Source organism: Esox lucius, chromosome 6 (genome assembly GCF_011004845.1).
Source record: "Esox lucius isolate fEsoLuc1 chromosome 6, fEsoLuc1.pri, whole genome shotgun sequence".
NCBI lineage: Eukaryota > Metazoa > Chordata > Actinopteri > Esociformes > Esocidae > Esox > Esox lucius.
The window spans coordinates 1,973,263-1,991,484 of NC_047574.1; the positions used below are offsets into that span (position 1 = coordinate 1,973,263).

The following is an 18,222-nucleotide window of genomic DNA, read 5'->3' on the forward strand; positions in this document are numbered from 1 at the left end:
GTATTATTTCCCTCAGAGTACAACAACAAGGCACACATTCCTCTTTAAAATCACAATTTTGACAACATGATTCTAACAATGCCAGCCAGACCTAACGAGACCAGAAGACCAATCACCCATTGATACAAATTCGATTCTTGGAACGTTGTGAGTGGCTTAACAGTTTCTGAGGCGGGCGTTGAATGAGTACCTGAATGAGTGTACTACTTCCCTGGTGTGTCTTTCTGTCCAGGTCACCACCCAGTTATGGATTGTCTTTGGTTGCTGACTCTCGGTTGCCAAATAACATTATCTATCCATGGAAATGGGGAGAGAAACACAGGGAACACCCACAGAGCAGGAAAGGAGAAATGCTCGCGGCGGAGGCGAGGGAGTCATCAGCAACAGAAAGTGATCTGCCGTGAAGGGGAGGAGGCGTCTCAGTGAAGGCCTCCCGATGGCGGTTTGGAAGGAAAGGACCCCAGCAGGCTTCATCTCAACAGTTTTTCTCCCTCCTGGGCTCCAGTGATGCTGGGACCCCGGATCGGAGTCGCCCACTTTCTTCCCTCCAGCTCCTGATACCTCTCCCAACGCATCCTTCTTCAGAGGCTTCTCTTCCTGCAGCACCCAAGGAGCCCTGACATTCCTCCCCAGACGAAGCCCCGATGTGATGCAGCTATGCAGGGGGGCAGGACTCACACTGCCCCTGGAAGGTTCCAGAACCTGCCAGTTTTCTCCTACGGGGGCGTTGGTGCAACAGTGATGTAGCAGGCTGGGGGTGCCGTTTTACCACACCATTAGGAATCGGGCCAAATATAAATTCTCCTGAATACAGAAAGATGTTTACATAACAGCTGCTTCTGCTGTCTACAGCTGCATCTCAGTTTTGAGTGATGAACAAGAGCTTTGAATGCAGGGTTTTTTGTGTTTGTCTTCTTGCATAGTACCTCGACTGACATTGTGATTACAGCAAAGTCAGCTGAAGTAAACCAAAAAACAATATCTTTATCACCTCAAAGATTTCTCAACTGGGCTGGCATTTCCTGTCCGCTACCCTTTCTTCATCCATCATTCAACCCATTCTTCACTGGTACCCTTGTCAGCACATACACTGTCAACTTATTCCAAAAGACGTTCAGAGGTCAGGGACTGTGGCGAAAGAACAGGATGGACAACTCCAGCATACCAATGGTACAATGAGATTGAAAACTGATTGAAATGACATCAATACTTGACCACCAGTTTGAGGCCTTTTGTACCTAGTTTGAAATTATTGACATTACCTAGGAAACATCTTCCAAAAAGCCTTTTTAGAATCAACATTTGCATAATTTAACAAAAATGTGTAGATGCTTACAGTATTAAGAGCATTTTTTCCCCGGCCTCCTATGAGAATAGATCCAACGACGGTGGCGTTGTGAATGTCGTAGTCTTACCAACTGAGCACAGGATCTGAACCCGCCACCCCTCAAAAATGAAAGGACCTGGTTGACACGGCTCCAGTCCTTTACTGGAGATCCTCTGAGGCAGGTTCTGTCTGATGGAGCAGGGGCCCGTGTGAAGCAGGAAGACTTCAGTCCAGCGACAGACAAAACACAGGAGGGATCACAGGTTTCGAGGAGGGCTGGGTCTGTCTGAAAGTCAAGTTCCCATGCAACAGGTTCAATACAAGGGTGTTCCTGTCATAGTTTTTGGAGGGAGGAGGATTGTTTTGTGTTGTTGTCACTGAAACACCTTGCTGTAGCTCCACATTGTTGTCTCTAGATTTGGGTCACTAATAGAACACAATAAAGATAATAAAGAGTATAAACAATAAACAGTTCTGATACCTGATCCCTGTCCTTTATCGGTTTACAGAAATGAAAGAGAAGTCCAACATTTCTCATGAAACTGTTTGTCCTGCGTATATACAACTTCATTGTTTGCCTAAAGGGTGTAGTGAAGGGTGGGGAGGTGGGGGAGAAAGGCTCTCTGGTGCAGCAGAACACCTATGGCACCGCGGCCAAAACCCTGCAAGGCTCTTCAACAATGTGGGACTATTCTTTCCCTTCGAACAGGAAACGGCCACAATGTGCCTTTCCTGGTCCGTACCTTTCAATTAATAATTCAATAAATAAATGTTTTATTAAATGGTGTGACCGGAAACGGTTAGAGTCCTTACTCATTACTTTCCCACCAATGAGACGCCTCCTTCCCCGGTCTCCCTCCACATCGTACTTTAATTTCCCCCCTCTGTGCGTCCAAAATGCCACCTCCTTCCCCGGTCTCCCTCCACATCGTACTTTAATTTCCCCCCTCTGTGCGTCCAAAATGCCACCTCCTTCCCCGGTCTCCCTCCACATCGTACTTTAATTTCCCCCCTCTGTGCGTCCAAAATGCCACCTCCTTCCCCGGTCTCCCTCCACATCGTACTTTAATTTCCCCCCTCTGTGCGTCCAAAATGCCACCTCCTTCCCCGGTCTCCCTCCACATCGTACTTTAATTTCCCCCCTCTGTGCGTCCAAAATGCCACCTCCTTCCCCGGTCTCCCTCCACATCGTACTTTAATTTCCCCCCTCTGTGAGTCCAAAATGCCACCTCCTTCCCCGGACTCCCTCCACATCGTACTTTAATTTCCCCCCTCTGTGCGTCCAAAATGCCACCTCCTTCCCCGGTCTCCCTCCACATCGTACTTTAATTTCCCCCCTCTGTGCGTACAAAATGCCACCTCCTTCCCCGGTCTCCCTCCACATCGTACTTTAATTTCCCCCCTCTGTGCGTCCAAAATGCCACCTTATTCCCCGTACTGCATGCTGCACGACTCTTAAGGAACGCATATATGGCTCTAATGAAAAGAGTGCACTACGTATTGTAGGGAATAGGGTGTGAGATGAGGCTCCCTTCTGGTCAGACTGAATTCATAACACTCAGGACTAGCATTTTACATTACTGTTAAAAAGAACGCAAAGAAACCATGCAGAAGTGGGCGGCGAAGATAAAAGTGCCCCTTTTTTGTTCTAGAATATTATATGACAGCTGGCGGTTTATATAAATAACATTCACACGAATACGTCATTATTTTAGTTTATTGTTTATCATTAAAATATTTATTTTTTCTCCCCAGTTCCATGATATCGTACTTACCGCATTCTCATCAGCAGCTCCCAAAAAGCTCAGGAGAGTTGAAGATGGTGACATGCTTCCTCTGTTCCACCTCATCGCCCAGGGTTCCAGCGACAGGGCTTCTCCTGCGTTGCTACCAGGCTACGGAGCTCCCTACAACCATCCTTGACTCTGAATTCATCACCATCTTTCAATCCCTCCTAAAACCCCACCTCTTTACCAAACCCCCCACCCACAAATACACACAAACACACACACTTTCAAACTCAGATTCGCACACTCACACACTCTCACACACCCACCAACAGACACAATAACTGCTAGTAACATTACGACACACCACACTCTCACATCCTTCACTCCTTCTAACTCTTTGTCTAATGTTTTGTTTAACTCAAGTGTTTTTTTATTCTACACTGTTAAGCCAAGCTTTGGATGCTTAAAGGTTTTACAGACTGTAAATCACATATCACATACCTGTTTCAATGTCATTATTAAAATTTTGCTCTTCCAACCAGGAATTTCATGGAATTAGCATGTATGAGATAACACTCCTTTAACTAACAACCTCAGTTCAGATTTCAGGTGCCTGACCCACTTGACAGAGCCATAGGGGTTAAATGAGTGAACGCAATCCCTGTCGATCAATCAAGATAATCACTGTCGATCAGTCAAGATAATCCCTGTCGAAGAGTTAAGGTAATCCCTGTCGATCAGTCAAGATAATCCCTGTCGATCAGTCAAAATAATCCCTGTCGAAGAGTTAAGGTAATCCCTGTCGATCAGTCAAGATAATCCCTGTCGAAGCGTTAAGGTAATCCCTGTCGATCAGTCAAGATAATCCCTGTCGAAGAGTTAAGGTAATCCCTGTCGATCAGTCAAGATAATCCCTGTCGAAGAGTTAAGGTAATCCCTGTCGATCAGTCAAGATAATCCCTGTCGAAGCGTCAAGGTAATAACTGTCGAAGAGTCAAGGTAAACCTTGTCCTAAGAACCTGGGTGATGCTGGGCAATATGCACTGTCCTATGGGACTCCTGGTCACGTTGCACAGTCAAGGCTCAAACCTAGATTGTGGTGGACATGAAGCGCCATAGACGCCAGTAACACCCAGGAAACCCGAATATACTGTTCTTAATGCAGTCTTGCAATCTTTGACAAATCAGTCGATTCATATCATTTTCTCTGTCTTCTTCTGCATGTGTAATACGAACTGATCACTTATCTGCCACAACAGACTGAACACACACGCGCACATGTACTCACACACATACTCACACACATACTCACACACATTCGCAGTACATATACCAGAGTCCAGACTGCAGAAGTTGACATTGGTGTCAATCTCCATGAACAGAAAACGTTGGAATTTTCCATGGAACCGGTTCATAAAAGAAAATTATACTCCACCTTCCCTCTCAAGGGTTATTGACATTTGTTTCCATTTCCTTTCTTCTAAAACTGGGTTTTGTCATTGTGACATGATGACAGAGAAATTACACAAGGCCCTGTAAAATTTTTGTCAAACCATATTTGTTTTCTCCTTTCCAATTCCTTTCGTCCTCCAAGCTGACATGATAAAATCACTACGGATTCCTTGTTATGAATATTGGTTTGGTTCGTAGAGTTTGAATTCTTTGTTCAACCTGTGGTGACCAGGTGCTTCTAATTGGCTAATCAAGGATGCAGGAAGAGATATATAGATTGCCTACAGTATGTTGAAATCTGAAGCCTAGGATTGTCAGATATCCATTCTTTACCAATGTTTAAAAATTGCATTATATGTTTACTAAGAACAGACATCATTTTCAAAATGATCAGACAGGCCCAACCTGTGGAGGAGAGCGTGGTGTTCTCTGAACATTAAGATGCCCTGGCCAAACTTTATATATTCATGATTCTGGGCGCTGGGCCCCACAGGTCTCCAGAAAAGCTTTGATTCCCCTTAGCGTTGATTCTTTTGGATGGCTGCAACGCCATTCCACCATTCCATCATTTGGTGTTCTGTCAATGGTGGTGGAGAACATGGTCTCAGGCACTGCTCCAGGGTCTCCTACAATTCAATTGTAGATCTGACTGAGACAGTTATTGTATATCAGGAGACATCTGCAAGCTGAGGGAGTAGATGTGTTGCTAGAGCACCTGTAAAACCTGCCCCAACAATCACCCCTCTTTTAATACCACTGAGACCTCCTTTTAAAGCCACAGTAGCCGAAAATAATACACATTTTAAACATGACCTTGAGAATGATGTTAATTCCACACCTTTCTGGAGGCACCTTCTCTATTAGACCTACATTCAGTGTTTCTTCTTCCTTTCTCATGGAAGTGAGTGACCCCTGCGTCTGGGAAACACTCTGAGGCCCGGAGGGTGAAAGGAGTCTACTTCCTGGGTGGCACGAGCCCCAGCGCTGGGAATCACAGGTCACAAGGCTTGGCACACTCACCTGGTGACTTCGGCTGGCTTTGAAGGGAGTTGCTGTCGCACAATGAGATGAGGAATGAGATGAGGAGTGAAATGAGGAGTGAGATGAGATGAGGAGTGAGATGAGGAGTGAGATGAAGAGTGAGGTGAGATGAGGAGAGACATGAGGAGTGTGATGAGGAATGAGATGAGGAGTGAGATGAGGAATGACATGAGATGAGGAGTGAGATGAGGAATGAGATGAGATGGGGAGTGAGATGAGGAATGAGATGAGATGAGGAGTGAGATGAGGAATGAGATGAGATGAGGAGTGAGATGAGGAATGAGATGAGATGAGGAATGAGATGAGGAGTGAGATGAGGAATGAGATGAGATGAGGAGTGAGATGAGGAATGAGATGAAATGAGGAATGAGATGAGGAGTGAGATGAGGAATGAGATGAGATGAGGAGTGAGATGAGGAATGAGATGAGGAGTGAGATGAGGAGATCCTTGGTGCCTCTCCACAGCATCCTGCGGGGCTCCCAGCCTCCCACCGGCCTGCCGCAACACTGAGCCTCAAACCTAGACTGTAGTGGACAACTCGGCGCTGTGACAGAACCGTTGTGCCACCTAGGTCATGGCTTTGGCAACTCATTGGCGTGGACTTACAGAAATTGATTGGCATCTGGATAGAAATTTACGCCGAACGCATATACACTTTAGAATTTAATTGTGAATTATTGGTTCACTACGGGCGACTGGAAGGCACAGTAAACATTCTGCAACAGGCAGGAGGAATCGAGTTTTGATGCATAGCGGAAAGTGGGCATTACGTGCAGTGGGCAAAAACTGTGTCGAACGAGACTAAGAAAGATGGAGTGTGTGTGTTTCAGAGAGAGATATAAAAGGGGTTCAACTAATCCCAGTTAGACTCTAGGAAGACAACAAGACAGGACAGGACGGCTGCTTCGTCTCACAGGCTTAACTACTACTCTAGAAGGTAAGGCCATGACGCACGTGCACGTGTACGTGCACATGCACCGGGTCCCTTCAAAACATAATCTACCAGAGCAGACCCCCTGGACCTACGCCAAGTGGGTATTTTTCCATGACGCGACCCAAATGGCAAACCCTACTCCTGGTGTAGTGTGCTCCTTTTCACCCAGCGATGCAGGAAAAGAAATCTGTGTGCTCCTAGTAAATGTGATTCAGGACAAAGCCCTGTTCTGTCTTGGGGATTGTTAATGTTCTCATGAAACTGTCACACACCACGTCCGGTTTATTGGCCGTGGTTTAACTGTGAGATAGAAGATGAGGCATTATTGTAATACCCTACAGTCGACCCAGAAGTCCAGGGATGGATAATTAGGACATTACTGATAATGCTTGAGCCCAATAAAGGAGATGTAGTTTCCCGTAAGGAAGTGAATCTGACAATGTCTGTTCTGTGTACATGAAGAAAACACAACGTGGCAATGAAGAGATCATTCATTGAGGTTTTATTGAAAAACAAACAATATAATAATTGCATGTACAATAATAATAACAATAATATTATTAATAATATAAAAATCTGTACATTCCATTGTTTTGCAGTACAGCTGGAAGACTCTGATACAAAAAGACTGCAAGGGAGGGGGTCTATTTACAAGAAACATTGTAGCCTAACAGCCTTCAGTCGGTGATAGAAAATAAAAGAAATAGGAGGGATATGCAATAATGCAAAACTCCCTGCAGGTTTTTATACAGATGCTGTATCTTAATTTGATTATCCTGTTGTTGCAGGGATTTTCCTGCATAGCAGGAAATGCCAACTTGTAGTGTTTTAAAGGTATAAAAACGCTTCTAAAAGGTAGTATCATACACTTGTCAGACTGGATTAAACAAATGTATCAACCCCCACAGAGTTGTCTTTTCATTATAATCCATTTAATAATTTACATTTCCTGTTGCTGCAGGACTATTCTTAAGCTAGGAGAAACTGGGTCAGATTAGGACACGTCATCTGCACATCGTATTGACCTTGCCTTGATACAGTACTGCAGGTTTATTTTATACCGTGTTTTCCAATCCATTAATCGAAAACAACAATTAACCTGTAATGACAAATAAAATAGCATTTGATAACAAGGCCTGACAATTCGTCGGCCTACTCTGGATATACACACAGGAACAGCAATTGGCGTGGATTGATTGGGTATGACAGAAGGGCAGATGTACGTGATTTTATCAGCTCCTCATTTAAAGAGCCTAGCAGAGAAAACATGCTCTTTTGTGATGGCAGACTTGTGGACGACTGTGAAGTACTAACCAGAAACTCTTGTTTGTTGTCTGCCTTACACTTTTTTTCTTTTTTACAGAAAATAAACTGTTTTAACACCGTACTTTTCTCTGAGCTTAAAGGATATGCCACGGCCTTCTCGTCTTAGCAACACGTGGATGGTTTAGTCTAGGACTTAGAACCTGGCTTACACAGTGCGTTTGGCTTTGAACTTGAACATGAGGGGAACATCTGAATGATAACCTCCCATCATGAGACCAACACTCTGTGTACAGAACTCCATCACAATGACGCTGATTAAGAGTTCTGTGCCAGAGTTCCAATGAAGCACTAACAACATTGCCCTTGGTTTTTCTTCACCTAAAACAAAGTTAACACTTTTAACAACAGGTCATAATGACGAGGATGATAATATTCTTTGGCTTCTTCTGTTATCAAACTGAACAAAATGCAAGAATGTAGCAGCACTTTTTAAGAACATTTATATGCTCGTTTTCATCCTCCCCCATTTGTCTTTTAGGCATTAGTTCAGTTCTGCTTTATTTGGATTCTCATACTACCCTGCTCATTTCCTTCAGGTACAACATAAAACAGGCATGTTTCTATTAATTTGACCAGCACTGAACAGCCTTTTGATTTATGTTATTTCATACTAATGATTTGAGACCAGCTCAGTAACAGAATTACATATTTGCTTCAAATAAGTACAGTACGAAAATATTATGTCATATAGGAATTCATCTAATTGATCGTTATGTTTTCTGAAAATATTTTTTCCGCTCCTTTACAGTGACTGCATAGAAAGGCATTTCTCTGTCCGATAGGTTAAAGATGCATATCCCTTTGATGCTGTTCAACAAAGCCTTCAAAGATTGCTCCGGTTCACTGCAACACGATGCATTTCTGGGGCAGATTTAGTTGTGCGTTCACTGGAAAATTGGTGAGGAATTCCAATCTCCGTAAAGGAAAAAAAAGGTTTGGTTACAGGGCTAAATTGTTTGGATAAACATTCACTAACTTTAGAGCTAGTTCCTCAGGATCAATTTAAAGTGCAAATTAGCAAAGGAAAACAATCTTTGGTTTACACTCTGACTCTCTGTGACTTTTAAAAAGTTGCTTACTCTATGGGTGGGAATCCTTCCATGTTTTTTTTGCCAGTTTCCCTGAAAAGAGAAAGCTGACAGTGTGTGTATAGCAGCATAGTTAAATTTAGTTTTTCCTAAAAGGCAGATAATGGAAATAAAAACAAATGTTCTTAAAACCATCTTGTTCACAATTTGCTGGACAGATGAACAGAGAGACATGCCTGCTATATTCAAGTCATCAGAGCGAACATCCCTTCCAAGGTCACACGGACACATGTTCCTGTCTATGCATAAAGGCGTGTAGACATGCAAAACATCTTCTCGCTGAAACATTTTCACAAAAAAATGATAAATCCTTCCTCTAAGCACATCTTTCATAGTGCCGTGTTGGTTTCAATATGCAATAACATTGTGTTAAGAAACTCTTACATAGAAGTCCCGACCCTCAGCAGTACCGTCAGCATGAGCCCGTCCTGTATCCAAGGCCCGGCTCGGCTCAATGTGCCTTTGAGAAAAACAAGAGGTGATTGTAGACTCTGAATATTCTTCTCTGTGAGGTGGTCTGAAGTTTCTGCAGTCATATTTCAGATTCTCGCCTCAGGGGCCTGGGCTCCAGTGGCACGGTAGCCTGGTTATGCTCAGAGTTTGAGATACTGTCTGTCTGGGTAATGTCCGGGCCCACACTGCCCCCGTTCCCCTCGTCCATCTCCTCCTTGTTAGTCAACTCCACCTCGTTCTCGTAGCAGAAGGAGTTAGAGTTGGACAGGATTAATTTTTTCTCTGCCAAGTCTCTGGCGCTGCAAAGCGGGGTGCTGGGCACCTCGTAGGTCTTGTGAAAGCGAGAGTAGTCCACCTTGTAGTAGCTCTTCTCCTCAAAGAGCACCGGCTCGAAGCGGTGGCCCCACAGGATCTCGCTGGCCAGGTACGAGCTGCGACACTGGGTGGTCATGGCCGTGGCCTCCACCATCCCCTCCAGGATCACCACGATCTCAAACTCCGACATCTCCAGGTCCTGCTTGCTCATGTTGTAGAACGGGCTGTCCTCGTCAACCTCGTGGACAATAGTGATGGGTGAAACCAGAAAGATGCGGTCGACTCCACTGTCGAAGCCCACATCTATGTCCATCTGGTCCAGGGGGATGAACTCTCCCTCTGCTGTGGTACGAGACTTGAGAAGCTGAGCTCGGACATGCGCCTCCACCAGGTGGCTTTTCCGCAGATTCCCCACACGCCACATCAGACACAGTTTGTTGTCCCTCATGGCCACCGTGGCGTTGTGGCTGAACACCAGCGTCTCGTTTCTCTTCTTGGGCTTGGCCATCTTAGCCATGACGGCCCCGATGATGAAGGCGTCGATGATGCAGCCCACGATGCTCTGGAAGACCACCATGAAGACTGCCACGGGACACTCGTCGGTTACGTAACGGTAGCCGTAGCCGATGGTGGTCTGGGTCTCGATGGAGAACAGAAAAGCAGCGGTGAAACTGCTCACGTTGGAGACGCACTTCTGGGCGTTGTTGTCCAGGTCGCCGTGGATGATGGCGACCAGCCAGAAGACGCAGCCGAAGAACAGCCATGATAGCAAGAAGGCCAGACAGAAGATGACAAACATCCACCGCCAGCGGATGTCCACACAGGTGGTGAAGATGTCGGCAAGGTAACGTTGGCCCTTCTCTGAGACATTAATGAACTGCACGTTGCAGTGGCCGTCCTTCTTGACGAAGCGGCTCTGGGGCTGGTGCCGCGTATGCACCTTGGCCTTGCCATTCCCGTACCCGTTGGGCACCGCTGCGGTGGCCAACTTCATGCCGCGCTCTTCCGAAGACACTATGCTGTAGCGGTTGGCTCGCACGCTTCCCATCACCTCGTTCTGGTGGGAGGGCTGTGGTGCAGCTTCTGCTTTGGAAAACAGTCTGAGTTTCTGGAAAAAGCGTTGGAGAAACAGTTTCGAAACAATATGGGGTACCAAGTCAAGCAGGAAATGGGGTGGTGGTTTGAGGCGGACGAAGGCGGAGGGAGGTGGACACTTTTTGTCCTCGATGGCCTCTAGCTTGACTGCTGCAACCAGGGGAAGGTCCGCAGGGCTGAGGATGAGCTGGTCACTGCTCTTGCATTGAGCGGCCGGGCCTCACCAACAGCATACACTGGTGGACAGACACAGAGGGAACATGGTTAGACTTTCTGAGGGTGTCAGAGAATGGATGTAGAGATAAAATGAACCAGCCCCTTGAGTCGCGGTGAAGGTGATGTGACACCACTGTCCTTATTTTAAGGTATCGGCCTTCAGTCTATACTCTGTATACTCTGCACTTGTAAAAGCCACCGACGTGTCCAGTTGATTACTGTTGAGGATGCTTTTTATCCAAAGGCAAGAGCATTCACATATGCCAAAAGAATTTCATTAGTTTACGGACAAAATCAAAGTCCTATGGAACCCCTGTTTTCCTCTCACTCTCAGAGGTAATCGTACGGAGGTCCCACTACTGGTCACGCACAAAACCTACTTTTATTGGCCGCTTTGATGGTATAATTCCTCGTTGTATTGTGGATTACTGTGTTAGTCTGTCTTGACGTGCCTTGATTGTTTGGACTTCTTTCCAGCTTTGGATCTGCCATTGCTCTTGCTACATCTCATCTGAAATCTGACAATTCTCTGACACACATTAGACTGGAAGTATTGTCTATTTACAGGCGCCACCACAGACAATGCATTTGTTGCCGCATGAAAAGGGAAATAACTGTCACGTTAAAGCAGCAAATAAATGATCGACTTCCACTCTGCTAAGACTTGGTGTCTTGGTGTCTTCCACCACAACAGTGTGTTCTGTTACAGGGTTCCACGCATCAGTCATCCTGCCTTTTTGCCCACGTGTGTGTTAGTACGGTAAAATACCTCGCTAATCACAACTCTGGAAAAATACAAAAGGTTTTCTTGCCTGACTAATTCTTCCCTGACTATAAGCTACTGTTACTAAAGTAATGTGACAACTGACCAAACTGGCTCTTTCTTGAATGTCACTCATTAGGCTTCTGGAAACTTATGTGAGTTTCAGGGGTACAGAAATACATAATTCCATTTGATTATGTTCATGTTGTGGAGACTTTCTGATAAGTGATAGCTTGACATTATGAAATAAGGAGACAAACATACAGGTCTACATAAACGCCTACACAAAATCTCTGTTTGTTTCTTGATCTGTCTCTCTCCCTCAGTCTGTCTCTCTCTCGATCTGTCTGTCTCTCTCTCTGTTGGTCTGTTTCTATCTAAGACTGTCTGTCTGTTTGTCTCTCTGTCTGTCTGTCTCTCTCTCTGACTGACTGTCTGTGAGGGTCTCTCTTTGTCGGTCTGTTTCTCTCTAAGGCTGTCTGTCTGTCTCTCTCTCTGTCTGTGAGTGTCTCTCTCTGCTGGTCTGTTTCTCTCTCTCTCTGTCAGTCTTTCTCTTGCTCTCCAGGAGCACCTGAGTGCAGCAGTGTAGCTTGCTGACTCACAGAGTCCTATGGGACTCCCTCTTCTCTGAACAGCAGACAGGCAGTCCTGTGAGGGTTGTATCCCTGGCACTACACAAACACAAGCCATTACCGAGAGCTGTCTCTGCTCTCTCATATGTTGTCCTAACAACCTACCATGGTTGCATTGAACACTGCCAACTCATGTTAAATATTGTTTGGGGGTGGGGATGGCATGATCTATATCCAAGGTGTAACACATGTATATCTATACTTAATATGACCGTGAAAAGTTTTTTCATGATCAGTTTAATGATGAAAAGGGACGTGTGTCAGGTGAATCATTATAATGCACATTCTATGTGATTCCGTGCAAAATAAATCCAAAAATCAAATTAATTTGACAAGACACTTGACAGAAAAAAAAAATTATTATCATGACGGCCTTGATTACTAAATTTGTTTATGGAGCGGAAACTGTATTTTAAGCTCCTAGAAGGCATCTTAACAACTCTCTGCATTGTTGACAGCTGTCCTTCAGTAAGTCTGCATCACCACCTCTCCTAAATTGTTAGAAATTAGAATGACTCCCTGGTTTACACAGGAAGTTAAGAATAGACATGGAATATACACTGATACGGCTTTGTTTTCTTTCCTTTGTTCATTTTTGTTACAATTAACAGATTTCAAACAACTGTTTCCTTCTACTGGTTTAACAAGTAGTCTGTGATGTGCGGTTAAATTTATTCCTGTGAATTTGGATATAATAAGTACTCCTGGACCGGCCTAGTCTGAAAGGCATAAAATGCTGAATAACTTTTTTGTCAGTAAAGCACTGTGAAGAAATAGACACAAAAAAGTTCCACAATCACTGCTGTATTGAACCCTTTGTATAAACTGGTTCAGATGTGCTAATTCTGGAACAACTGCGGACCCTGAGCAGAGATGAAGACCAATGATTTGTTCAATCTCAACTTAACACCAGGCCTGAATACAATCGTATTGAACATGTAATGGTGTAACACTGAAAACTGAAATGACACGCCGTTGAAACGACACCATTCAGTGTAAACAATGTTTGTTTTTCGTTGGAAACACCATCAAGGGTAACTCCAATGCAAGCCTATTCAGGTACAAGTCTTCAGTATGGGCTTACTTGTTAACGAAGCTAGAAAAAACGTTTTGTTAATGTTGGGCTAACACTTTAACACGCAGAATGAAGTATGTGGCTCCACAGCCGGACTCCAAACGACACTTGAAATGCAGCACATGCCACCGACAAACGCGAACAGGTGCGAGCTAAAAAAATTGTGGACGACTGCATGATTCAACGTAGCACACACTGAACAATTTCCCATATCAAACATACTGTTCAGAGAATCTGAATTGTACTTCAATACATTTTTTGTTATAAAATATATAACTACTGAGTGCAAATTCTAACTTAAAAATGTATTTCTAGACGCTTTCGCTCATTTGTGAGCAGTGTTAAGCATCATCTTTGTGACGAAGAATCTGCAGACACAAATACGAGATTTGTAACGCACTTAAAAATATATTATAGTTTGATTAAAATATATGCATTGATAAACAATGTATATGAATAGCCTTGACCTGCAAGTTAGAGGATATTACTTTATTGTGCTAAAGTCGCCGGTGTCGCCACAGAGCCTCGCATCCATTGAAGTGCAGGCACTAGAGTGCGAGGGAGCAGTTTCATTTTCGATAACAATAATAATAATAATAATAATAAATGTATCCTATTTTATATAGAGCTTTCCATTAAAAAACATTATAAAAACATCAATAATTACGCAAGGCATATGTATTCATCCACTTCCTCAAACGTTTGACACGAACTGCTACAAGAACTTCATCCTTACCTGTTGTTCATTTGAAAACCGTTTCAGAATCAGCGGTTATAATTATATTCCAGAATTATGTCCTCTGGTATCCACGCTTTTAAAAGCGTTTGTTTCTGTTCTGGAGTAATGTAGCTTTCTTGTTATAATGACAGCGAGATGTGTTACTCCTTCATATCACTGAATAGACAGATCTTGATCATGTGAATAGCAAATAGTTCCCCAAAGCAATTTAAATAGCGTATACCGGCATGCTCCGCCTCTGGTCCTTACCCAGCCAATCGCGTTAGAGAGAGGAAAACCCGCTGATTTAGTCATCTGAACAGTGCGGTGTACGAAAGTGAGAATTAGTGGGTAGCGACCACAAAGTGTGTTTATGGAGAACGTGTCGTGCATAAAACCAGTAAGTATGTAGTTTAGGAGAGATAACTAATAATGTGAACCATTCGCTTCGGGGTTGCACATTGGTTATTTCACCCAAAGGATAACTTTTACTGTTGTAGTTAGACAGTTTCCAATATTTGCTGCTCCGCTGTTTGTCCAGCCATTTCTGTTATTGCTTGTGGCAAATAGGCTAGGTGAAAATCGTTGACTTTCACATTATGCTCTCTCAATTCATGTTATTGTGGGATGAGTCAGTACGCACCAGCAGATATTGCCCTCACTATCTTGATCTCAAGAAAATGCAAGAATCAAACTGACATTTTTATGATCTGTTTATCTTTTGAAACTGAACATCCTATGCTAAAATTCCAGTGTGATTATTTGAAATAAAAAAAAAATCTAACTTTCATTGTTATTTTTTGGTTATCATGCTCCACTATAAATAATCTGAGCAGTTCCGACTACACATCATAAGTTACATTTCAGGTCAAGGTCTTTCGGGCTTGCTCCACAGCTGTTTCAACGGGATGCCATGAGAGCACAGTGCCTAGGCTACTGACCCATAGCCGGCTTCATTTCCTCCACGCTTTGAACCGCTTATTTGTGTTATATTTTAGCGGCTCTATTAATAGCAGGTCATATATTTAGCTGCCCGAAAGTGCTGTGTGAGTTCCGAGTTGGCCGTCGGCGCGCGCTGTATATTTGCTTTTCATGCCCAATTTACCAGTGTAACTACAGGAGTCTGACCGAGCGTCGTTCCGCTCCGTGCCACAAGGTGGAGAGCACGAGACTGATATTGGATCAAGATTGGCCACCACGAGTTTTCATATTATTGTGTGGGTATGTATGTACATACGCTAAAAGACTATATGTGTGTGTGTGTGTGTGTGTGTGTGTGTGTGTGTGTGTGTGTGTGTGTGTGTGTGTGTGTGTGTGTGTGTGTGTGTGTGTGTGTGTGTGTGTGTGTGTGTGTATGTGTATGTATATATATCTACATATTCACACATAAACAATATCTATGTGTATATATACTCATATCATCGAAATAAGTTCTATTTGATTTAGACCTTTGCACTCTGAAGACCTACCTCTACTCTGAAGACTTAATGACTATTTGGCATTAAACATCCCAGTTAAATAGAAACAACTAAAAGGCATGTGCAGATTCGGCGTGGTCTGTCTTCTCCACATCAAAGTTAAGTGTCATGCAAGGCCTTTGTTCTTATAGACATGGACCAGATACACTTCAGATGCCAGACACTGTTCTGCCACAAATAACACAGAGATGGACCCTGTGAAATGTCCGGTACAGCGCTGGAGTGTGGAAGGAGTGGGATGGGACTGACAGGTGTTCACACTGTAATAATCACAATATCTCTGTGAATAACAGTTTAACCACCCAGTTACATGCAATGCCTGAGTAACATACTCTCTTACCTCTGAGCATGTTTCACATTATCTGCGTGGTTTGAACCCTGAATACTGATTGGCTTGAGGCCATGGTTTATGACTGTATAACACAGGTATGAAAGCTTTCATTTTTACTGTTGTCACTATGTTGGTAGCAATAAGGGACTTCAGGCACTTGTGGTATATGACCTTTATCTGGGCACTTAAGAACAGATGTTAGCCATGATATATTGGCCATTTACCATTATCGCCAAAACAAACCACACAACAACCAATATACTTTAATACACTATGCTTAACACAGTATCATAAAATATTTTTGTAAAACATAATTTTTTTTACAAAGCACCTGTATATCAAGCACAATTTTATTACACACTTCAAAACATACTCTTGAAAAACATTAGTGTTTTACAATACTTTCAGTGAACTTCTCTCTGAAATTAGGATTATCTTTTTTGGAAGTGATAAACCTCTCTCTAAATTTATGATTATCTTATAGAAGTATGTAGTTTAATGATTATCTCGCAAACGACAGCCTTGTTCAACTCAGCCGATTATAACCAACCTGTCATGTGGAATATTACTGTTTTTTTATTTGTTTATTTATTTAAAAAAAAATGTTTTAACTTTCTTCCCAGTTTTGTTATATCCATTTCATATTCAATGTCCTGTTTCACTGCAGCAAATTCCAGTAGACTAGGGGCAGTCAATGTCTTCCGAAGCACATCCAATGCCGTTCTGGTTATCAGACTGTTCACTCAACCAGGCAGTCTAAACCAGAATCCCATCTTGACATTGAAAACACACGTTACAGAGGAGTACTTTCATTGAGCACACAAGCACCCTAGCTGCCCATAAGGTGGCGCTAGTTCGTGACAAGGCAAGGCAACCATATTCCATTACTAACCCCCAAACCCTGGGGCGTTGCTGGCCAATTGCACTGCCCTCCGCTGGAACCCTGGGCAAATCCCAGAGCCGGATTGGAATCCTCCTCTCCCAATGACACAGCTAATTGGGAGGACGTGAGTCAAACTCTGCGCCAATCAGGGGCCCCTGGGAGGTGGTGGCTGCAAGTCATCTTACAGGAGCTTTTAGGCCTAAGTGGTTTGCTCAATACACCAATATAGATTTTTTCAACTTTGCAACACTGGCATTTAAACCAACCTTTTGTTTACAGGGCCGATACCTTAACCTCTAGGCTCTTGAAAGTGTAGATGCATGACAGGGGATATTTACACATTTGTTATGAATTTCCTAAAAGTATTTTTCATATTCCAAAGTGTGGGCATCACAACATCACTTCAGCCACTACGTCAGAAATGAAGTGTTGGCATGGTGACATTACTTCAGCACCCGGTTTGAATGTTATCATTGGATTGAATGGGCATTATCAGTGGTTATCAACCTCATAGATATGGGTCAGAAGGGGCCTGCTACCCCTACTGGTAGGCTCAGAAGGCTGTTATCATCCATTCGCATGGTAAATCACGGATAAATACACGAGAAGACTCCAGATCCAATCCCAGACGAATTCAGGTCGCTGCTACAGGTAAGACCATTAAAATGGGTTAGGGTAAGTCTACAGGTAAGACCATTAAAATGGGTTAAGGTTAGGGTTAGGGTAAGTCTACAGGTAAGACCATTAAAATGGGTTAAGGTTAGGGTTAGGGTAAGTCTACAGGTAAGACCATTAAAATGGGTTAAGGTTAGGGTTAGGGAAAGTCTACAGGTAAGACCATTAAAATGGGTTAAGGTTAGGGTTAGGGTAAGTCTACAGGTAAGACCATTAAAATGGGTTAAGGTTAGGGTTAGGGTAAGTCTACAGGTAAGACCATTAAAATGGGTTAAGGTTAGGGTTAGGGTAAGTCTACAGGTAAGACCATTAAAATGGGTTAAGGTTAGGGTTAGGGTAAGTCTACAGGTAAGACCATTAAAATGGGTTAAGGTTAGGGTTAGGGTAAGTCTACAGGTAAGACCATTAAAATGGGTTAAGGTTAGGGTTAGGGAAAGTCTACAGGTAAGACCATTAAAATGGGTTAAGGTTAGGGTTAGGGTAAGTCTACAGGTAAGACCATTAAAATGGGTTAAGGTTAGGGTTAGGGTAAGTCTACAGGTAAGACCATTAAAATGGGTTAAGGTTAGGGTTAGGGTAAGTCTACAGGTAAGACCATTAAAATGGGTTAAGGTTAGGGTTAGGGTAAGTCTACAGGTAAGACCATTAAAATGGGTTAAGGTTAGGGTTAGGGTAAGTCTACAGGTAAG

At 43.5% G+C, this 18,222-nt stretch overlaps 1 protein-coding gene across 1 annotated transcript; it reads right to left on the reverse strand.

The window, feature by feature from the left end:
• Positions 1-6,976: 6,976 nt before the first annotated feature.
• kcnj2a (potassium inwardly rectifying channel subfamily J member 2a) lies at positions 6,977-14,356 on the reverse strand. The gene is made up of 2 exons (XM_010899507.3): positions 14,185-14,356; positions 6,977-10,998 (listed from the first exon to the last, which is right to left on the reverse strand). The coding sequence occupies exon 2, from the start codon at positions 10,713-10,715 to the stop codon at positions 9,432-9,434; it is 1,284 nt and encodes a 427-aa protein (XP_010897809.1). The 5' UTR covers positions 10,716-10,998; positions 14,185-14,356; the 3' UTR covers positions 6,977-9,431.
• Positions 14,357-18,222: the final 3,866 nt, after the last annotated feature.